Raw genomic sequence first — 24,486 nt, 5'->3', positions numbered from 1 at the left:
AAAGAAATAATGTAATTAAACAAATATGATGGCTGCTCCCAGTGTGCTATATGCATATAGAATTTATAAAACAAAACTTCACATGAAGGTTACTCTAAAAAGATTCCTCTCATTCTGTTGGCCCACAATGTCAGAAACGCATTTTGGTGGGATGGCAGTTGAGGTTGAACCTTCCCACCAATATCCAATCCCACATTGTTTCTGCGCAACACATCGCAGCACAGTCTGACAAAGCGGTGTCTGATGTGGAAGTGCATATGAAGCAAAGGTATGTCACTGAACTCTTCCATGTGAAGAAAACAGCACATGTTCACTGACACTTGTTGAACATTTATGGAGGCCAAACAGTGGATGTGAGCACAGTGAGGTGTAGCTGGTGCATTTCAGCAGTGGCAGCAGCAACGTGAAAGACAAGTCAAGTTCCAGACAGCCATGCACAGCTGTCACACCACAAAATGAAGAGTATCTCAATCAGCAGATAACAATTAAGGAACTGTGTATGTAGCTGATTATCAGCTTCAATGCGCTGGAAACAATGTTGGCAATGTTGGAATATCACAGTTTGCTGTAGGTGGGACCCATGAACATTCACATAGGAATGGAAAGAATACCATACACAAGTTCATCAGTGCCTATTAAAACAAGGCTGAAGGTGACAGTTTCCTGAATTGCATCATTGCTAGTAATGAGATTCAGTATCCCCATCAAAGAAAAAGGCCAAGACTCATCCCTCAGAAAGTAAAGCAATATGCACTGTCTTTCAGGATATGAAAGGGATGATCCTTCTGGACTCCCTAGAACCCATAAAACCGTCAACTCTGACAATTACACTGCAACATCGACTATGCTGAAAGGTCAAACTTCCAGAGTCAGCCCAGAGAAGAAAATCTTTCTCTTGCAATACAGTAACACCAGGCCCCACACCAATTAGAAAACCCTGGACCACATTGTCAATATTAGCTGGACTGTCCTACTACATCCATGTTATAGTCCAGATTTGTAACCTTCTGACTTCCATCTGCCTGGGCTGATAACAGATGGACTGCACGGGCAACACTTTCCTAGCAGTAACACCACAGCTGTAGAACAGTCACTTTCTGTGAGAATGACACACAGGCTTTTGTCAATCAATAGCAAACAACACATAACCAATGGTGGTTAACATGTTGAAAAACAGTGGTAGAGCAAATTCTCAGCTACAAAACAGTTATCTGTATCTGTTGTTTTTTCTATAGAAACAAATAGGAGTCAACCTACATACATGCTTTCACGACCCTCAGGTTCTAGATAGCAACTCTGTAAAAATGGACATCTAGATTGCACATACATCCTATTTGACAACATTCAAAGTTCAAAAAAAACACAAGGAAGTTGAATAGAACACCACCAACCAACTTCAGGGCCTATCCTCTTATGAGTCACCTTTTGTCTAACTTTTAAAGCAGTACTCTATTCTTCTACAAGCATTCTTTACCACCATCCCATTACAATAGCACTGTTACACGTGCCAGAATGCTTCCACTCACATATTTAAAGGAAGAATTAACTCTCCTTGTAGGGAGCGCTTGAAGTTCATCAGCTATTCCCTCCCCACCACATAAACAAAGCATTACCTGGAAGGACTATGTGAGATAGTGGTTTGTTGATAACTGGAAGATGCAGGACTACCACGCATGGGATTCTGAGAAATATTAAACTGTGATGACATCATCAACCCTATTAAAAAGAAGACATCAACATTACTTTATACACATTTTCTTTTCAATCAAATAAATCTCTAACTTCAGAAATGATTATATACAAATAGATTGGTAACTCCATGAGTAAAAGACTTGAATATCTGCAATTGTTAGAAAACATTAAATAAAGATCAATTCTATTTAACATGTCTATTTTACACCATTGTATTGAAAAAATATTCTCTAAAGTATTGGATTCAGTTATAAATTTCAACAGAACTTCATCTTAAGTTCTTTAAGTTTCCCAAAACCTGCTACTAAACCTTATAACAGGACATATAGTCACACCCCAGAGTAATGCATACAGTACAGTGCCAATAAATAAAACATTAAAGAACTTCACAACAAATTTTCTGCATTCTTCTGACTTATCTCCCACTTCCTGAGCAAATAGAACTAACAATCATCTTATGCAAGCGGTACAAAATACTCTCACCACTCCCATAACACCTAGGTGGTGCCTTTCTACCCAGGGACAAAGTCTTACTATCCCATCTTCAGTACACTTAGAAAGAATGTTGTCAAAGAAAGTACTGAAACATTTTAAACTGCAAAGCAGAGCCAGCATCCCAAGCATAGACTCCAAAAGCCCGTACACTGCCACAGTCAGGCTTTGGAAATTCAGAAGTTGTTCCATCTGACAAGCACCAACTACCACAGTGCTTGAAACTAATTCACATACTTTTTAAGGATATTTTAGTTTCTATTATTCCCCACCAATACCTTTTCAATACAGGTGTAAAGAGCTCCCTAACAACCACATGACACCAGAAGTTGAAATGGTGCAAGTACACAAGAACTTACATGACTTTTAAAAGTTTTATTGACAGAATCAAATATCTCACAGCTAGACAGCATCAGAGATCATACACAAACCGAAGCTTGGAAAACTACAGGTGACTCCCAAGTACAGGTAAAAGCACACTAATTTTTCAACTATTTGATAAAAGGCTGACTGTAAATCCACAATCCAGAGCGCCAGGGAGCCACCAATCACTGATCTCAATTACTATAATATTTCCACCAGGAAAGCTCGTTTCAGAAAACCTCCCTGTCAGCCTCTCTTTCCCCTTCCTCCAGGGAGGAAAGGGATGCAATAATACCAGAAAATAGAAGTGACTGCATTCCTGCAATAGGCGTGAAATGCTGCATTCTAATCAGATTAACACATTCAGACTAGTTTAAAGAATGAGTGAAAGTCCCTAGTTGTACGACAAATACAGAGGCCACCATACTTCACTACAGAAGTTATTTAACTGTTCCAAATAACAGGAGATCCCTCAACTTCCACAAAATGAGTTTAAATGGAGACTGGTTGCCTTGACTAGAGTCCAGGGACAAGAAAACCCCCCTCCACAGGTACAAACTGCAGAGATACATTTGCAAGTAAACCCTAGGCATTTCCTGAACAATGGTGTAACATAAAAGAAAGCATAACAAGACAGCAGAACAGCAAGGACGCAAGCTACAGCAAAAAAGGATCTACTTAGATGCAATGACAGCAAGCACAGAAATAATAAAAACAAACTGCCTACTCACAAAAGGCCTACCAAAAGCCCAAGTAAGCAAGAACCTCCAAATGAAATACCCCTGCTACAACTGCCAACCCTTAAATGAGGTCTCAGAAGGGGAGGATCCTGCATTGCATACACCTGAGCTCCCCTGAGTTGGCCTTGCCTTCCTACCAGGTGCTCAATCACTGGTGCAAGCTGTGACTTAGCAGTTCCACTACAAGTGGTTTTCTGCTACAGGAAATGCTATGAATGCACACTGATTCTCGTGTTAAAGACATTCTAAACAGAACACAGGATAATCATCAGCTACTTACAAAATTTTTGTCAAATTACTAAAAAGAAGCTGAAAATTAGTCTGAGGTAATTAACACAAAAATATCTTGACCTTGTTTTTACATTGTCCTATCACTAAGCAACAGATTTAAACCTCTGATGTGTATTCCCATACCTTATATATTTAAGAACTTCTTTAAAGAGCAATTTTAATTTAGATAGTTGATAATGTTCAGTTTTGAGACTGGAGGCTTGCCAACATGACTTCCAGCTACAGATATGGTTGTAGGGAGGATATGGGGAACTACACACCTGTCAGCCTGACCTCAGTGCCAGGGAAGGTTATAAAGCAGACTGTCTTGAGGGAGATCACGCGGCACATGCAGGACAACCGGGGGGATCAGGCCTAGCCTGCATGGGTTCACAAAGGGCAGGTCCTCCTTGACCAACCTGATCACCTTTTATGGTCTAGTGACCCATCTGGTGGATGAGGGAAAGGCTGATGTTGTAGTCTACCTAGACTTCAGCAAAGCCTTTGACACTGTCTCCCACAGCATTCTCCTGCAGAAGCTGGGTCTGTGGCTTGGACCGGTACATGCTTGTGAAGCCTTTCGGACCCGCCGTCGGCTTCATTCAGGTGTTCGCAATCGTTAGGGACTCATCGGTCTGTCCATTTACCTCGGTGCACACCAATGTGGTGGGTGGTAAAATGGCGTTTATTTGTTCGTAACAACAACTTTTATAGTTTACCATAGTTTCGTTTACGCCCCTCAGGCGCTTGCGTAATTACCTCCTTATCTAGGTGCCGCAGGCATTATTACCTTATTTGGTCACAATTGGCACTACTCCCTTATCTGGTTACTATTGGCAACCCCTTGAGGGCGGAATTTTTCTGTGATCACCCCCTACATTCCTTGTGGGCAGAATCTTTCCGTGATCACTGCCTACATGCTTGTCTGGGTAAGGAACTGGCTGGAGGGCTGGGCCCAGAGATAGGTGGTGAATGGAGTCAAATCCTGCTGGCGACTGGTCACTAGTGGTGTTCCACAGGGGTCAGTACTAGGGCCTGTCTTCTTCAGCATCTTTATTGATGACCTGGATGAGGGCGTTGAGTGCAACCTCAGTAAGTTTGCAAATGACACTGAGTTGGCTGGAAGTATCAATCTGCCTGGGGGTAGCGTGGACCTACAGAGGGATCTGGACAGGCTGGATAGCTGGGCAATGGGATGAGGTTCAACAAGACCAAGTGCCGGGTCCTGTACTTTGGCCACAACAACCCCAGGCAACGCTACAGGCTGGGAGACTGTGTAGAGGAAACAGACCAGGAGATACTGGTTGATGCTCAGATGAACATTGAGCCAGCAGTGTGCCTAGGTCACCAAGGCCAATGGCATCCTGGCATGTATGGCGTTGCCAGCAGAAGCACGGAATTAATTGTACTCAGCACTGGTGAGGCTACAGCTTGAGCACTGTATTCAGTTTTGTGCCACTCACTTCAAGGAAGACATCGAGGCCCTGGAGCGTGTCCAGAGAAGGGCAACAAAGCTGGTGATGGGTCTGGAGCACAGGTCTTATGAGGAGCAGCTGAGGGAGCTGGGATTGTTCAGTCTGGAGAAGAGGAGGCTCAGGGGAAACCTTATTGCTCTCAAGCTGGGGGTCAGCCTCTTCTCTCTTGTGTCTGTGATTGGATGAGAGGGAATGGCTTCAAGTTTCGCCAGGGAAAATTCAGACTGGATGCTAGGAAATATTTCTTCTCCGAAAGAGTGTTCAGGCACTAGTTTAGACACTGTGTTGTAGGACATGGTTTAGCAAAAGCTTATCAAGTTGGTCAAGCATGACTTCCCATTGGTGAATCCATGCTGTCTCCTGATTATTTTCTTCTCCTTTACATGCCTAGAAATGATTTCCAGAATTAGCTGTTCCATCACCTTCCCAAGGATCGAGGTGAAGCTGACTGGCCTGTAGTTTCCAGGGTCCTCCTTGCTATTCTTGAAGACATGAGGGATATTTGGTTTTCTTCAGTCTTCAGCACCACTCCCAGTTGCTACATCATATTTGTTCAACATAACCAAAGATAACTCTTGCTTATAGTGTTGAACTACAGATCAATAAGAACTTGGGGGGGGGAAGAAAGCAGCACAGAATTCTGCTTCTGCTTTACCTTATATTTACAAGAATTCAAAACATAATATTCAGCTTTATGGAGATGCTTTCATTTCCTGACAACTTGTACTAAACCAATAACTTTATTCCATGTTTAATATAACTCCTCAGTCAGATGGTCTTTCTGTTTCTACATCAGAAAATAAAGATGAGATAAATGAATTTGAGTTCAGTTGTTCATACTAATGACCACTCCAGACCAAGTAAATCAATAGGGAGCAATCTTCCATTATTCTTTGGAAATTGAGGGCATTACAAATACTGGATCAGTACCTAACCCTGTCAGGTGAAATCCCTGGTGACTGTAAAAAGGTAAACATTACTCCAATTTTTAAGAAAGGGAGAAAGGATGACAGATATCATCTACCTGGACTTCTGCAAAGCCTTTGACATGGTCCCTCACCACATCCTTCTCTCTAAAGGGGTGGACAGCAGGGAGAAGGGGATTGTCCCCCTCTACTCAGCTCATGTGAAGCCCCCTCTGGAGTACTGCATCCAGGCCTGGGGACCCCAGCACAAGAAAGACTTAGAGCTCTTGGAACAGGTTCAGAGGAGGGTCACTAAAATGACCAGAGGGCTGGAGCACCTCTCCTATGAGGAAAGGTTGAGGGAACAGGCCTCGTTTAGCTTGGAGAAGAGAAGGCTCCAGGGAGACCTCATTGTGGTCTTCCAGTACTTGAAGGGAGTGTATAAACAGGAGGAAGAATGACTGTTTACACAGGTGGACAGCGATAGGAAAAGAGGAAATGATTTTAAACTAAGACAGGGGAGATTTAGGTTAGATATTAGGAAGAAGTTTTTCACTCAGAGAGTGGTGATGCACAGGAACAGGTTGCCCAGGAGGTTGTGGATGCCCCATCCCTGGAGGCATTCAATGCAAGGCTGGATGTGGCTCTGGGCAGCATGGTCCAGTGGTTGGCAACTCTGATCACGGCAGGGGGTTGAAACCAGATGATCTTTGAGGTCCTTTTCAACCCTGGCTATTCTATGATTATGATTGTATGATTCTAACACTAATACTGCACACGAGTCTCAACAGAAGGCAGAAAGATAATATTCAGAAGGAAGACAGTAAAGAAATCAAAAGATATGTCTTTGAAATACTAGAAGAGAGACCAAAATTTGTTCTTCTAACTAGGAAAATACATTACATAAGATCTCTACCAAAACCCTTAATAATTATACAAATCTTGACTATATAGTGATTACAAAACTTGCTCACAATACAGAAGAATACACAATGTTTTCTGACCCAATACAATTGTATAGCCTCCTTCAGCCTTGGGAGATCTGAACGAGCCATGTTAACAGTCAATAAGACTACCACAATTTCCCAGTATTTAGACCAAATATTTATCATATTTCCAAATAAGATTGTTGCCTTTTTCCACAACTCTTGTGGAGTCATTTTGGAGTCCGTTGATTTCCTCCCACAAATGGTGGCCCCAACATGATCAGAGGTGGGTGCAGAAGACACTGCGGGACAAGCCCGGATTTGGAGGTACTGTACTGGTGGGACCAGAGACAGGGAGGTACTGTCTGAAGAGACAGGGAGGTACTGTCACCCAGAGAGGTAAGCAATCAGGGGCAGGATGGGGGTGAGTGTGTCTGCAGGAGCAGCAGTTAGCAAATCCCTCCAGCATATTCTCTCTGAGAGGACATATTCTTTCTGAGAGAGGGTCTCTCTTCTCTACAAGAGGGCAAAAAGTTAATGGTGCCACCTTAAAAAGACTTTTGCAGTGGTGTAAAAGCAGAGCATTTCAGGTTGATATGGTTACTGCCTTTGATCCAGAAGCGTGGGTATGGCTTTGGGGGAATGTGATAACTAACGGTGATCAGCATGCATGTGAACTCAACAGTACGTGGCAGATAGTGCGTGAGTGTATTACAACATAGAGAGCAAAAAGGAGAGTTGTAAATGAAGCTACTACTACTTTGTGCGCTGGGGACTTAAGAGGAGAAGCAGTTTGTTCCAGTGAGAATTCCGATTCCTGTGTGGAAGTTGCTGAGCTTGATCTAGTCCTTCTTGAAGGAGACAAATAATCAACAGAAGTGATGCCTTTAAAACCATCTGGGCCACCGCTTCAGGATCCCCTACCCCCTATGCGTGCTCTGCCATTAGATGGCAATGGGGGGAGGGATCGCCGAGAGCGTTGGAAAAAGGTATTTCAACAGGCAGCAAAAGAAGGGAATCCTGTCCCACAAGCATTTCCAGTCTTGGTAAGGGAGAACAGACACCAAGAATGGAGCCCATTTCATTGGGACTTAAAAGAAGTCCGCAAGGCTGTTCTTAGGTATGGGCTGGAAGCACCATTTACAAAGGCATTGTTGGATAGTATCTTCGGGGCACAGCTATTAATGCCTTATGATTGTGACCAACTAGCCAGTCTATTGTAGCAACCTTTGTGCAGGCTTCAACAAAAAGATGGGTTGGCGTGAAGACGCTTAGGAATTTTGGAGCAGCCTCAGACAGATCCCCTATTTTGGATAGGTACTGCCCAATTGACAGGAGCCACTCCCTTTAATAATCCACAACTTCAAGCACAACTGCGCACTTCAGCGCAATTTGCCTTGAAGGCGGTTAACCCTCCCTGAGGACCGACAAAGGGAGTCATCATTCACTGGATGATGTTAGGCAGGGACCACAAGAATCCTACATGCAATTTATCAATAGGTTACGTGATGTGCTTAATAAGCAGGTGACAGATGAGGATGCAAGAAGTGCCATTATCATGAAACTGGCTGTAGAGAATGCAAATATGGACTGTCGTAGGATTTTGTTCACATTACCAGGACAAGCTACCCTGGTCGATATGATAGAGGCTTGCAATAGGGTGGGATCTACAGAGTTCTCAATGACCATCCTAGCGGAGGCTTTTGCCACCGCATTACGACCCAGCGAAGACAAAAGATGTTACAACTGTGGGAACAGCTGAAGGTTCTAAGCCATCTCAGCCAATAACCTTCAAATTCAACACTAACTTCAAATCTAAGGATGAAGGCTTTACCTTAATAGCAGTGAACGCCTTCTGAAGCATTTAACATCAGACAAACCTTTACAAGATGAGAGATGCATTGAACAAAAATAAGTTAACAGTCATGCAAACAGCCAAAGAATTACCTTCAACTTCAGTAACTCTAAAGAACCAGGAGGGGACGAGGAACATGGTTACAAGCTTCACAAATTTCAGATCTGTTTCCAGATTTTTTTGTTTATTGCCTGCTGTAAAATTTTGCAAATCATTTACTACCTACTTTGTTTTCTTTTCTCTATCCCCATGACTTTGTTCTACATCTGACCACATGCTTCAGCATGGAAAGATAAGTCCAGAATAGCTAAAAGGATAGAATTTCACTTCTTCACTAAATTTATTTTTTAAATATCTGATTCTTTATCCCTTTGTTTAAGATGGGATAATGGGAGAGGTGGTGTAGGCAATATATTGTTAATTGTATTCTCAACTCTGCTGTACAAAGGTTGGATTTTTGACAAAAATCATATGTAGCAGTGTGTTTGTCAGCTAATTCACTTAAAATGATAAGCACTCTTTACTGGTTTTAGTATATTTGACAATGAAAAGTGGTCTGATAATAAGCAATACAATTATTGCTAAATGGATCCAAGGGCGTGGAAAGTACTTGTCAAGTTATAGTGGAATGAGCTAATCAAACTCTGAAACTCTATTTGCAAAAACAAAAAGGGAGAGAACCTTGGGTTACACCCCAAGAACTGTTTAATAAGGTACTTGATATTCTCAATTTTCTTCATTTAACTGGGGATGACACTGTCCTAACCAATGGTTAAACATATTCAGGGTATGATTGGGGATTTACTGAGTGTACAAAAGGAGGTTAAAGTAAAAGTTTGAAATGTTCAAAAAGGGAGATGGGAAGGTCCATTCAAGTTGATAACATGGGAGAGAAGATACACTTGTGCCATAACAGGTACAGGAATGAAATGGGTCCCTGTGAAGGGGGTACAGCCATGGCTCCAGGACACCATATCAGACCCTTCCTCATTGGATTCCTGATTGTGTCTGTCACAACAGGCCCATGGATAATCCAACCGTGTCAAAACCTGTGGGTAACATTTGCTAACATGACTGGCCAGGATTCCTTCTGCCTCTCTCTGGCTATGCCAGCAGACCTGTTTCAAACCTACCTAGTGGGTATACTAATACACAATTTTGGAACGTTAAAAGGTTACATAAGTAACGATACTGCTTTGATGCAGAATGATAACAATGTAATTTGAGCATGTAATAACACAGGATGGGGTTGGATAGCTGTTTACCTCAGTATGGTATCATAGGATGGTTGAAGGATTTGATCATTCATGGTTTACTATTGTTCATAATTGTTACTGTTGTCCTTAGGATTATTCCTTGCATTGTTGTTAAAGAATAGGATAACAAAAGCTTTCAACATAAAAATGTTAGTATAAAAACAAAGAAAGGGAATTGTGGAGGATTAGAAGACTATGTAGGACTACAACAGAAGATACGACCATTGGAGTTGAATTAAGGTCAGGAGACATTTGACAATACAGCAGATGGGACCACAGAGTCTGGAAAGGTGAAGAGAAGTAGGATCAATAAGAAGGAACAAGGAAGAGTGTAGGACAAATAACCCCAAAGAATAGCACTCAGAGAGAATAGCACAGAGGATAGTATATTTTTGTTATGCTTAAATGGATGGTACACAGACAACAGGTAAATAAAGAGAGACTCACCTTTTCAGATGATCAATGCACACCAATAACTCCACAGGGGAACGATCACCAACAAGAGACCACTCCCCAGTGGTGGTCAACCCTTAAATGGGTTCTGGGAGAGGTGGAGCCAGAATCCACCCCTTCCCATCACACAGGTACATTGCCTTCACCTGTGCCCCTGTGGCAGACTCAGATGATCAATCAGTGGTTCAGGCCTTGATTCAACAGTTCCCATACACTCCACCCCTTCACAACATGAACCACTGATCAAGTAACTATAGGGTGAGCCTTCCTTAATACAGAGATCCAATACATTGCAATGCTTACATAATTGCCCATCGCGATGCATATCAGTGTAATCTGGGATGAGTGATGATCAGCATATGGCTTGTATTCTTCTTTGGGGCAGTGCTCAGTGGTGTTTACTGGAAGCATGCGGACACGTGGTGCAGGTCCATCCTATGCTCCATCAATCCCAGTTAGACCATCACTGGATGTTGCACATGCTAACACAGCAACTCTGGAATACTTCAGCATTGTTTGGTTCCTTCCGGTGACTCATAGACTCACGGGGAGTAAACCAGGTGTTTCAAGGGTACCAAGACGGGAAGATCTGCTCTCAAGGGCAAGATACAGGCTGTATTCCTGTCTGGGGTCAACACTTCAGCTTGTACAGGGGCGTGCCCTGGCCGCCTGTACCAAACCCTCTGACCCGATGTCTGTGGCTGCATGACTATATCAGGCACCAAAGGGGGTGTCCTGATCTACCACAGAGACATGATAGGGGTCCCCTTAGCAATAAAGGCTGGAGTGTTGGTCACGAATTCAGTAGGCCATGTACCAATTACCGGAGGGGCTACCAAACTCCCCACCTCCAATAATCTCCCCCAAGGTGCAAGTAGGCCACACCATTGTGGTCCTACCTGCACCTTCCAAGGCCATTTTATTCTATCGATGCCTGGTTTTAGGTTCTCAGGGGCAGGGAGCACAAGATTGGTCACACAGCCTGTCTGAGGTCTTATCTCATTATCAGTAGCAGTAATTTGAATCCTAAGTGGGGAGACCCATGTTGTCTGTAACATTTTCAAGGCACTGGGTCTGCCGTCGTTAGGTCTTTCATTCAGGTCCCGCAGGGTCTCATGGAGTGTCTTTGTCCACCCCTGCAGAGACTGAGAGTCTACCTTCAGGGCAGCCTTGAAAATACCATTATAACGTTCAATAAGGCCTGCCCCCGTTGGATTATATGGCAGGTGGAATCGCCATTCGATGTTCTCTTCTGCCCAGCATCGTATCACTGCACCCATGAAGTGACTCCCTTGATCGCTCTCAATGACTTGTGGTATCCCGTATGCAGGCATCAGTGTTGTAAGCGCTTTAATGGTATATGCCTGGTTGGCTTTTGATACTGGATAGGCCTGCATTAGCCCACTCACGGTGTCGCAGCAGGGACTGGGAACGCTTGCACCTCATCTATTATGCATTGGGTAGTACTTTGGTCTTCCCTGTCTAAACTACTCCTAGGAATTTCACAGATAGGCCCAGACCCTGCGCCTTCTGTGGTTTCATAGCCCATCCTTTTTCCTGCAGATAGGTTGTCAATGAATCTGCTGTCAATGTTCCTGCACCATCCTTGATATTTCTTCTTGCCCCCCCCGGGAGACTACACTGTCTTACATTAGTAATGCGGCGTGGTTTCAACAAACAAACGAGCTCACGTTTTGCGTGGCCCCTCAATATTGTATTGCCCAGACACTAACGTACCTCAGCCATAGTCTGAACTGACCCACAGACATCTGGAGAAACAAACCCCATAGAATGTCTATGCCCACGTGTATGGGAACTGCTGAATCAGGGCCTGAACCACTGATTGGTCACTTGAGGTGAGCACTGAGTCAGCCATGGGGCCACAGGTGAAGGTGATATACCTGTGTGAGTGGAAGGGGTGGAGCCTGGTTCCACCTCTCCCAAACCCCATTTAAGGGCTGACCACCAGCAGGGCAGGATCTCTTTTTGGAGATCCCTCCCACATGGAGTCCCTTGTGAGCCTTGTCATCATAAAGGTGAGCCATCTTCTCTTTTGTATTATCTGTATACTGTTTATATAGAACTACTTAAAATATACCATCCTCTATACTATCTTCTTGTGGAGTACCATCATTGGGAGTTATTTATCTTACACTTGGCAAGCCAGGCAGCTCTAGCAATACTAAATCCATAATGTCCTTCATTTGGGATATGTTTAAATGGTCCAAGGGGGAGAACATTGCCCCCCTAGAACAGGCAATCTCTGGTCTAATTCCAGGGTTCATGGGGTCACCCTACTATGGGTTGGCATCCATTATTGAGAAATGGGGACCCATGCGGGTTCTAGGGACTGTCTCTCCCTCCCCATCTTATTTGACTGACTACTTTCTAGGATTAGATAAAGACATACTTGTTACCAAGGAGCAGCAGTTAGCCGTCTCTGCAGTAGCCTGGCCATTAGTAATGGCCATACTCAGATTAGATACTGCAAATGTTAACATGGAGACTGAAAATCAATTATTATGAGACCGTTTTGAGAAACTGGAGCAACAGCTGGGTACATTAACAACCAAAAAGCCTGGCCTAAATGTCCCCATGAGACAAATATGGAATATATTGGTAGAAGACACCCAAAAATCAGAGGAAGAAGACTCTGATATGACAGGAAGAAAGATCTATAAGGCAGATCTCGAAACTCTGTCTATGATGGACCCGTTCAAGATTCGGCCTATCATAACTCAAAAAACAAAAAAGGTACAGGATAGACCAGCAGGGGTGCCTCCTGACAATGGCCCCCTGCAGAAACCTGCCTCCATGTAACTGCTCGTCCGTATACAGCTAATGAGTTGATGGACCTAGTACAACGATTCCATCAAAAACCAAGGGAAAGCATACCATCATGGCTCCTAAGGTTATGGGATGCAAGAGCTGAAAGTGTTTTAGTGAATGGGACAGAAATGTCAAAATTAGCATCTATAACAATAAACCCGGCCTTAAGACAAAGATTATATGCAGCCGTCCACTACAATGATGAAAACCATTCTATTATAGATTGGTTGATGTTTGTGTGCTGCTTAACATGGCCCAACAAAACCGATATCCCTCTTAATACTGGTTTGTGGTCCTCTATGGAGGACCTTCAGACCTACATCAGAGAACTAGGTATGAGGGAGGCTCTGTACGCAGATGCTTTTGAAAGCCCTGATACGGAAAAATTTACAGCGGGCATGAGAGATCTGATACTACAGCAGGCCCCCTCCCACCTATGTGGGATGTTGGTTTCCATATTAAATCTGTTGGTGGCATCAGAAGCCATCATATAGCAGGCAGCCCAGTTAGTGGCAGACTTAGGGGAGATGGAGCGCGTAAGAACCAGGCGCAATGTTCGTGTAGCGGATGACGCTGAGGCCTTCCCTATTAAAACTAAAAAGCCTGCTCCACGGATGCCCCGATCAGGCCCCGTACGGGTATCCTGGAGGACTATGTTTAATGATCTCATACGGGCTGGGGTTGCGTTTACCAAAATTGATGGGCAACCCAACCATGTTTTGTTGCAGCTGTGGAAACAGCTTAGAAATGATCAGAAATTCCAGAGTGCTCCCAGAAAATCGGGAGTACAAGTTATACAAAAAACACCGACAATAACCTGGAATCTGGCTGACTTTATAATACTGAACAGAAGAAATAAACATCCGCAGGTGTCACGGGCTACAGTGCCTGAGCCACCTGTGGCAAAAGATTTAGATCTGGCAAAATTCATGGATTAACGGAAAACTCTGGTCCCCATAGGGCCTCCAGATGTGACCGGAGGCCCTATGTAGAACTAACAATATTCTGGTCCAGGACAAATGTGCAGAAGGTGATGGCTCTAGTGGATACTGGTGCAGAAACATCAATTATATATGGAGACCCAACAAAATTTAAGGGTAATAGTGATGATTGGTGGGTTTGGGGGACAGACTATTCCAGTCACCCAGACATGGTTGAAATTGGGGGTTGGGCATCTCCTGCCCCGGGAGTATAAGGTGTCGATTGCCCCAATTCCAGAATATATCTTGGGCATAGGCATTCTATGGGGTCTGGCTCTCCAGATGACTGTGGGAGAGTTCAGACTACAGCAGAGGTATGTTAGTATCTGGGCAATACAGACAGTATTGAGGGGCCACGTGAAACATGAGCCCGTTTGTTTGTTGAAAGCATGCTGGATTCCTAATGTAAGACAGTACAGTCTCCCGGGTGGGCAAGAAGAAATATCAAAGACAGTGCAGGAATTAGAGAAAGTAGGTATTATAAGGCCTGCACACAGCCCATATAATTCCCCCATATGGCCAGTACGGAAGTCAGATGGAAAATGGAGAATGACGGTGGATTATAGGGAACTAAATAAGGTCACACCGCCTGTCCATGCGGCCGTACCCAATATTGCCTCCTTAATGGACACTCTTAGTAGGGAAATTAAAACCTACCATTGTGTCCTGGATTTAGCAAATGCGTTTTTTAGCATACCTATTGCTAAAGAATCACAAGATCAATTTGCATTTACGTGGGGAGGCAGGCAGTGGACCTTTCAGGTCTTGCCACAGGGGTACGTGCACTCACCAACATACTGTCAGAATTTGGTGGCATGTGACCTGTCTGATTGGAGCAAACCAAACAATGTGAACCTATACCACTATATTGATGACCTCCTGTTAACATCTGACTCACTGGAAGCAGTAGGGGAGGCAGCAGATTCATTAACTGCCTGTCTAAGTGAAAGAGGATGGGCTATCAATCCTCAAAAAGTGCAAGGTCCAGGCATGTCTGTAAAATTTCTAGGGGTAGTCTGGTCAGGAAAGACCAAAGTGTTACCTGATGCCGTCATAGATAAGGTTCAGGCATTTCCAGTCCCTACAACACCAAAGCAGCTGCAGGAATTCCTGGGTATACTGGGATATTGGAGTTCCTTTATACCTCATTTGGCACAGCTGCTGAGACCTTTATATAGACTTACCAAAAAGGGCCAAATATGGGATTGGGGGAGAACAGAACAGGATGCTTTCCAACAGGCAAAACAGGTGGTTTAAACAAGCCCAGGCACTGGGTATATTTGATCCTACCCTTCCAGCTGAGCTAGATGTTCATGTAACTCAGGATGGCTTTGGCTGGGGCCTGTGGCAATGTCAGAGTTCTGTTTGGACCCCCATTGGATTTTGGTCTCAGGTGTGGCATGGAGCAGAGGAAAGATATAGTATGATTGGAAAAACAGTTATTGGCTGCCTATTCCGCATTACAAGCGGTAGAGCCAATAACCCAAATGGCCGAAGTTATAGTCAAGACTACATTGCCAATCCAGGGGTGGGTAAGAGATCTGACCCACCTTCCTAAGACGGGGGTGGCCCAGGCACAAACGGTGGCACAATGGGTCGCCTATCTCAGTCAGAGGAGTAGTCTGTCTTCCTCACCGTTGAAAGAAGAGCTTCAGAAGATTCTTGGCCCAGTAACATATCACAGTGATGCACCAAAACAAACTTTGGTTGCTCCACCACAGAAGAGTCCCGTCCAGGAAGGAAAATATCCTATTCCTGAAGATGCCTGGTACACGGATGGGTCCAGCAAGAGCAACCCAAGTAAGTGGAGAGCAGTAGCGTACCATCCTGCCACAGACACAATATGGTTCGAAGAGGGGGATGGTCAAAGCAGCCAGTGGGCAGAGCTGTGGGTGGTGTGGATGGTTATAACCAAAGAACCTGGTGATGGTATCGTGAATATTTGCACAGATAGTTGGGCTGTGTATCGGGGGCTCACTCTTTGGATCGCACAGTGGGCCACCCAGGATTGGACTATCCACTCCCAACCGATCTGGGGCAAAGATATGTGGTTAGACATATGGAATGCAGTCAAACACAGAACTGTACGTGTCTGCCATGTTTCTGGTCATCAACCCCTACAGTCACCAGGAAATGATGAAGCAGACACACTGGCCCGAGTTAGATGGGTTGAGAACTCGCCATCTGAGAATATCGCTTACTGGCTATGTCAAAAGCTGCGGCATGCTGGGCAGAAGACCATGTGGGCAGCCGCTAAAGCGTGGGGACTGCCCGTACAATTATCGGACATTGCTCAAGCATGCCAAGACCGTGATGCCTGTTCTAAGATAAGACCGAGGTCGTTGCCTGAAACTACAGCCCATCTTGCTAGAGGACACAATCCTCTACAAAGGTGGCAGGTTGATTATATTGGGTCCCTCCCTCGGTCTGAGAGGGCGAGATATGCCCTAACCTGTGTCAACACCGTGAGTTGGCTAATGCAGGCCTATCCAGTACCAAAAGCCAACCAGGCATACACTATAAAGGCACTCACAAGGTTGATGGCTGCCTACGGGACACCGCAAGTCATTGAGAGCAATCAAGGAAGTCATTTCATGGGTGCAATGATACAACGCTGGGCAGAAGAAAATAATATTGAGTGGTGATTCCACCTGCCATATAATCCAACGGGGGCAGGCCTTATCGAACGTTACAATGGTATTCTCAAGGCTGCCCTGAAGACAGACTCTCAGTCCCTGCAGGGGTGGACAAAGAGACTCCTTGAGGCTCTGCGGGACCTGAATAAAAGACCTAGAGATGGCAGACCCAGTGCCTTGAAAATGTTACAGGCAACATGGGCCTCCCCACTTAGGATCCAAATTACGGGCGCCGATAATGAAGTGAAACCTCAGATTGGCCGTGTAAACAATCTCCTGCTCCCTGCCCCTGAGGACCTAAAACCAGGTACCAATAGAATAAAATGGCCCTGGAAGGTGCAGGTAGGACCACGATGGTGTAGCCTACTTGCACCTTGGGGCAGATTATTGGAGGTGGGGGGGTTCGGTAGCCCCTCCAGTAATTGGTACATGGCCTACTGAAATAATGGTTAACACTCCAGTCTTCATTGCTAAGGGGACCCCTATCATGTCTCTGTGGCAGATCAGGACACCCCCTTTAGTGCCTGATATAGTCGTACAGCCACAGACATTGGGTCAAAGGGTTTGGTACAGGCGGCCAGGGCATGCCCCTGTACAAGCTCAAGTGTTGATCCAAGATAGGAATATGGCCTGTATCTTGCCCTGGAGAGCAGATCTTCCCCTCTTGGTACCTCTAAAACACTTGTATTACTCCCCATAAGTCTATGAGTCGCCAGAAGGAACCAAACAGTACTGCAGTGTTCCAGAGTTGCTATAAGACCCTGTGCAACATCTGGTGATGGTCTAACCGGGACTGATGACACATAAGATGGACCTGCACTGTGTGATCACATGCTTCCAGTAGATACCACCGAGCACTGGCCCAAAGAAGAGTTTGACTGATGCGCCAATCATCACTCATCTTGGATTACATCAACATGCGTTGCGACGGGCAATTATGTAAGCGTTGCGATGTATTGGGTCTCTGTATCAAGGGGAGCTCACCTTATGGTTACTTGATCAGTGGTTCATGTTGTGAAGGGGTGGAGTGTATGGGAACTGCTGAATCATGGCCTGAACCACTGATTGGTCACCTGAGGTGAGTACTGAGTCAGCCATGGGGGCACAGGTGAAGGTGATATACCTGTGTGAGTGGAAGGGGTGGAGCCTGGTTCCACCTTTCCCAAACCCCATTTAAGGGCTGACCACCACCAGGGAAGGATCTCTTCTTGGAGTTCCCTCCCACGTGGAGTCCCCTGCGAGCCTTGTCATCATAAAGGTGAGCCATCTTCTCTTTTGTATTATCTGTATACTGTTTATATAGAACTACTTAAAATATACCATCCTCTATACTATCTTCTTGTGGAGTACCATCATTGGGAGTTATTTACCTTACACCAGGATGTATTCTGGGATTGGGGCAATTGACACTTTATACTCCTCCCAGGGTTGCCCCAATTTCAACCATGTTTGGGTGACCGGAATGGTCTGCCCCCCAAACCCACCACTCTATTGCCCTTAAATTTTGATGGATCTCCATATATACTCTATGTTTCTGCACCAGTGCCCACTGGAGTCATTACCTTTTTAACATTAGTTTCTGACCAGAATATCGCTAACTCTACTTACGGCCTCCAGTCCCATCTGGAGGACCTAAGGGGACCAATGTTCTTTGTTACTCCATCAGTTTTGCCAGATCAAGGTCTTTTACCACAGGTGGCTCAGGCATTGTAGCCCACAATACCTGTGGATGTTTTTTCGTTCTATTTGGTACTATAAAGTCAGCTAAATTCCAATTAGCATTAGGCACTTCCTGTATTACTCGTACTCCTGATATTCCAGGAGTACTCCGAAATTTTTGATATGTTATGTTTCCACATTTGTAAAAAAAAAAAAAAAAAAAAAAAATATGGTTGGGCTGCCCATCAATTTTAACAAATGCAACTGCGGCCCGTATAAGATCATTAAACACAGTCTTCTAAGATACCTGCATAGGGCCTGATCGGGGTGTCTGTGGGGCAGGCTTCTTAGTTCTAATTGGGACTGCCTCAGCTTCCTCCACCATGTGGACAGTGTACCTAGTTCTTTTGCGCTCCGTCTCCCCCAGCTCTGCTACCAACTTAGCTCCCTGTTGGACAATGGCCTCTGAAGCTACCAACAGATTTAGTATGGAGACTCATGTCCCATAAAGATGAGAAGAGGCCTGTTGCAGTATTAGGTCACACATACCTGCCGTAAATTTTTCCGTGTCAGGGCTTTCAAATGTGTCAGAATACATGGCCTCCATCATACCCAGTTCTCAAATGTATGTTAGGAGGTCCTCCATAGAGGACCATAAACCAGTATTAAGTGGTATGTCTGTCTAATTGTGCCATGTCAAACGGCATGCTGCCATCAACCAGCCTATAATAGAGTGGTTTTCATTAGAATACTGGATGGCAGCATATAATCTTTGCTTCAGGGCTGGGTGTATAGTTATAGATGCAAACTTGGACATCTCTGTCCCAACATCTCTGTCCCATTAACACTCCCAGCTTTTGCATCCCAAAGTCTTAGATGCTGTGATGGTATGCTTTCCCTAGGTTTTTAATGGAACCGCTATACTAGGTCCATCAACTCATTCGCTGTGTATGGGCAAGCTGTTACATGCAAGCATGTTTCAGCAGGGGGCCATTGGTCAGGAGGCACCCCTGCTGGTCTCCCTTGCACTCCCTTCATTTTTTGGGTTATGTTTGGTCAGATCTCATATGGATCCATCATGGATGGAGCTTCGAGATTCAATTTAGAAATCTTGTTTTCTGAAGTATTCAGGTCCATTTCCTCAGGGACCTTGTGTGCCCTCAATGGAAACACTGTGTACTTGCCTTGTTGGGACATTTAGTCCTGTTTTTTTGGTTACTAATGTGCCCAATTGTTGTTCTAACTTTTCAATACGATCTCTTAACAATTGGTTTTCAGATTCTATGTTCGTATTTGTTATTTCCAATTTATGTAATGCCACTTTTAGAGGCCAAGCCACAGCAGAAGCAGCTAGCCGATGCTCTTTTGTAAATGAGTATATATAAATGAGTCCTTATCTGGACCCTGGAAATAGTCGGTTAGACGGGCTGGAGAGGGAGAGACATTCCCTGTAACCCCCAGGGGTCCCCATTTTTCAATAACTGTGGCTAAACCATAATAGGGTGACCCTATAAATCCTGGAATTTGACCAGGGATTGTTTGATCTATGGGAGTAACATTCTTCCCCCCTGCTCCATTTGAAAATGTTCCAAATGAAGGACATATTTAATTATTGTATAAATATATATTTTTTTTAGCCTGCCTGGCTTGCCAATTGTAGGGCAAATAACCCGAAAGAATGGTACTCAAAGAATAGCACAGAGGACGGTATATTTTTGTTAGGCTTATACCGATGGTACACAGACAACTGGTAAATAAAGAGCAGCTCACCTTTTTGGATGGTCAAGGCTTGCTGATAACTCCACTAGGGAGGAATCTCCAACAAGAGATCCTTCCCCAGTGCTGGTCAGCCTTTAAATGGGGTCTGGGAGAGGTGGATCCAGACTCCACCCCTTCCCATTACACGGGTACATTGCCTTCACCTGTGCCCCTGTGGCAGACTCAGTGCTTGCCTCAGGTGATCCATCAGTGGTTCAGGCTGTGATTCAACAGTTCCCATACAGAAGAGCGAAGGAACAAATCAGAAGTAGCCACTTGGCTGATGTGGCCCAATCCAAAGTTGTTTGTCACAAGAGTTGTCTATATATACTGTTGATATTTAGAATAAAGTGTCTTTGTATTATGACTCTTGTGGAGTCATTTTGGAGTCCGTTGATTTCCTCCCACACTCTCCACCTTCCCAGTAGGATGGGAGAAAGAGAATCAGGGAAAAAAAATAAAGTAGAACACACGGGTTGAGATAGAACTGTTTACTAAAAGAAAAGGATAATAATTATGACTATATATATAAATGTCTCTAACAAGTGACACACAAGGAATTGCTCACCACCCTGACTGATGGCCAGCTAGACCCTCATGCAGCAGAAGAGAGAGTGGAATGCACTCCCACCCCCTTCAAAACTCCTTCCACTTGATGTCACGTGTCACAGAGTTATCATTAGTTCTATCTGTGTCCTTGACAGGGGGACAGCAAGTATGGAATATACCTTTGGCCAGTTTAAGTCCACTGTCCTAATTTTTTTCCCTCCCAGCTCCTTGGGCCCTTTGCTGAGAATGACCTTGACTTAGCAGGTGCAGTGCAGGTGATGGAGCAGTGGAACAGGTTGCCCAGAGAGGTGGAAGAGTCTCCCTCTCTGGAGACATTCAAGACCCACCTTGACACCTACCTGTGCAACCTGGTCTAGGGAGCTGTTTGGGCAGGGGGGTTGGACTAGACCTCTGGAGTTGGTCCCCTACAGTTCTGTGATTCTGTGAAATTAACTAGCTTTGTTTTCTTTCTTTAAAAATCCTCTGCTGGATCAAATAATTCTAAACATTGTCTTACTCTTGCACCAGCAAAAAAATTATTTTACAAAACTGGTACAAAACTCTGATTTGAGCATATGTCCTTTGTACCATTCTCCAAATTAGCAGGACAGCCACAACTCTTCCCACAGCTGGAAAAATCATATTCTGCCATGGCTGTCACCAAAAATAAAATCCAGAGACTGTAATCAGAGCTTAATTTTCACAATCAGCAAACTTCTACAATATTTAGCGCTGCCCTTAACTTTTTCATTCAAGAAAATTTCTGCATTCTTTCAAAAAAATGTTACATGATTTGTCCTAACCAAGTTCTTTTCAAATATCGTACGGCTCTTTACTCACTAGCCTAAGTGAATGAACTTAATCATCTAGTCCTCCTCCCTCCCTTCCAAAAATACCCCACACTTTCAATCCCCTGTAGACTCCTATAGGACTTCTACCTATATTTCTACAATGATAACAAAGCTTTATCCTCACACTGTGGAAACTGGAAATTCTCTTATTCATTTTAAAGTTTAGCATTTAAAGAACAGACTCCAGATGCAGGACTTATTAAGTCTTCAAATCTAAAACTAGAATCTGAATAATCCTTTGCTTGGTATCTCCCCTTCTCCATCTTTGCTATCCAGAAGTATACATGTCAGAAGAGAATCAGCTGTCAAAACAGTAAAATCTGTAAGGCATCACACATCACTGATGTGGCAGGGAAGAACTGTTAAATATGGTTAATTGAACCCTATTCCTTACCCTAGAACTACTAAAGAACTATCAGTGCAATGATGCACTGTAATCATAGAGATTTTCAGTAAGAACAAGGTCTATTTTCCCAACTTTAATTGTTTATTAAGATAAATTTATGGACCTTGAGTTTATGAACCTTGACAGAAAGAAATTCAAATAAAATGAAATCCAATCAGTCCTCCAGGAAATTAAACTTCAGTAGGGAAATTAAACATTATTTCTACAAAAATACCCAGTAGAGTTATTTCCATGCTTATTCTAATATAATCACTCCTAGAAGACATCAAAACATACAGCTTTCTTTCACTATTAGGTACAAGGTAAGACATAAACATCACGGATGTACTTATATATACATATATATATAGTCAATATCATTCCCCCACACTTACAGAACAACTTAAAATCTTAATATAGAATAAAAAGTTCTTACCACTTTGTACCCCATATCTGGTCTGCATGCTTTTCTCCCTGAAAACATTAGGATTCCTTGCCAGGATAGCTTGCAGCAAAACCGGTATATCTCCCTCTGGATCATCGCTGCCAAGATTATCTTTCAGTTCTCTGTAATTGTGGAAGTAAGCAAATAAAGAAGCAAATGAGTTTTCAAACTTCCCAAATTGAAAGAAATAGCTATCAATTAAAAAAAAATACTGCTAAAATAAAGAAGAAAAAAAAAAACAAGTCTACAAAGCACTGTTCCCTGTCTGTAATTTTTTTCTTCTCTCTTCTTTAAGGAATGGATGGAAAACTATTCCTACCAGTCTTTATTTTCTGTTATTAAGCACATATATCCATGGTTGTCATTTATGCCCACTTTTGTATCTTGATCGCCACAGAAGACCACTTTGGCACAACATGAAGAAAGTATTGTAGAAGTAAAAATAAGATACATATGAATGAAAAATATTCAAATTGTATATTTTGTAATAAAAAGGAAATTTGGAACATCACTGACATCACAGGATTTCCACTGAACCATCAAAAATGTAATAATTTCTATAAATGCATACATGCTTTCATTTATTGCTTGTTTTGAAGACTTTTTAAGAGCTGCTTCCATTTGATCAAAACAATCAATTGGAATACATAGGAAAAAACACTGTCAACATAAGACAATTCAAAGAAAATCACACAAAAATGAACAAAGAGGATACTTGCTGGTTCAATTCTTATATTCAAGTTCAATACCCTTTGACCTAGGTCTCACATGGGTCTCAACAAAAAGTTCCTTTTTGTGTAATACCAGATATCTAATTTCTCTATAGGTATTATTTATGTTCCATTTTGGTTAATAAGTGTTGCACAATCAACATCACAAAGTTTGCACTTGTAACTAGCAGGAACAAGAAGCAGATCTATTAAAAAAAAAGAAAAGAAGTTATGCTTAAGGGCTACTTGACTGAAATAACTGACTCTTATACAATGGTAATCAGCTAAACAAGCCTAATAATAAACTTGTGCATTTTCAGATTCTCACAAACAGCCCTCTCAATCCATTTCTTTCCAATCTCAAGGAATAAGGACAGTGGTTTGATACTGTTAAAGTTAAAAATACATACATGTGATCTGTTGACACCTGATTGAGACTGTGGACAAGCTGTGAAACCAGATTTTCATCCCTACAAGCCAGAAGGCAGTTCACCTCTTCAGCTATCCGTCCATTGAAGAGCAAGCTTTTTGTTGTTGTAGCAGGTAAAGGCGATGGAAGAGGCAGCTGGTTCAAAACTTATCAAAGGACAGAAAGAAGTTCAGAATCATTTCTTGGAACACAAAGATAGGCAACCTTCTTACTCCCTCACACAATTATAGGAAAAAAAAAACACCTGAAAACTACATTTGAAATATAAGAAACATTTTTAGTCTCTAGATTTAATTATTTATTTATAATCAGGAACACACACAGAGGCTGGACTCTGTTTTAAACAAAGAAATGTAGCCAATTCCACAAATTAAAATATCATTGTAAATATTTAACTGTGCTAAGCCAAGTACTATGAATAAAAATACACTTTTAAACATTCCAGAACACAGAGTTATTTAAAATGTTAAGACAGTTTTCTTTTGGAGTTGAAAGCATTGATAACAGGAAAGAAGAAAATATAAGACGCTTATAGTTACAGGCAGTATTGAAAGTGCATTGAGCACGTGAAGTGCACAGAACTTCAAGTTTAATCTATGTTTTTGCTTTGTATGGTCAGGGTAGATTTGAAAACAAAAAGCAGTCACATAACCTACTAATTACATTCTACACTCCTGTTGTGTTCATATCTATGTAAACAATCTCAAGAAAAGGCTAGTATGGTAGGTTGGTATGACAATTACAATGTTAATTCACTCAAAATACCTATTCACAAATCTTTGTAAAAAGATTTAATTGCTTAATGAAAAGCACTCATCAAAATATTA

At 43.1% G+C, this 24,486-nt stretch overlaps 1 protein-coding gene across 1 annotated transcript in view; it reads right to left on the bottom strand.

Annotated features, from left to right (window-relative positions):
• Positions 1-24,486, bottom strand: part of LOC136055224 (nipped-B-like protein) — a 270,748-nt gene that overhangs the window by 169,459 nt on the left and 76,803 nt on the right. The window contains exons 3-5 of the mRNA XM_065746940.1: positions 23,640-23,805; positions 22,511-22,641; positions 1,614-1,716 (exon numbers count right to left, since the gene is read on the bottom strand). Of these exons, the coding sequence (XP_065603012.1) occupies positions 1,614-1,716; positions 22,511-22,641; positions 23,640-23,805 (400 nt within the window). The remainder of the gene's footprint in view (positions 1-1,613; positions 1,717-22,510; positions 22,642-23,639; positions 23,806-24,486) is intronic.

The sequence above is a fragment of the Cyrtonyx montezumae genome, unplaced genomic scaffold (assembly GCF_038088225.1).
Source record: "Cyrtonyx montezumae isolate F1298 unplaced genomic scaffold, pur_monq_1.0 scaffold_4, whole genome shotgun sequence".
NCBI classification, from domain to species: domain Eukaryota; kingdom Metazoa; phylum Chordata; class Aves; order Galliformes; family Odontophoridae; genus Cyrtonyx; species Cyrtonyx montezumae.
Note: the sequence above shows the minus strand (reverse complement) of the source record. Positions and strands in the feature narration are given on the sequence as shown.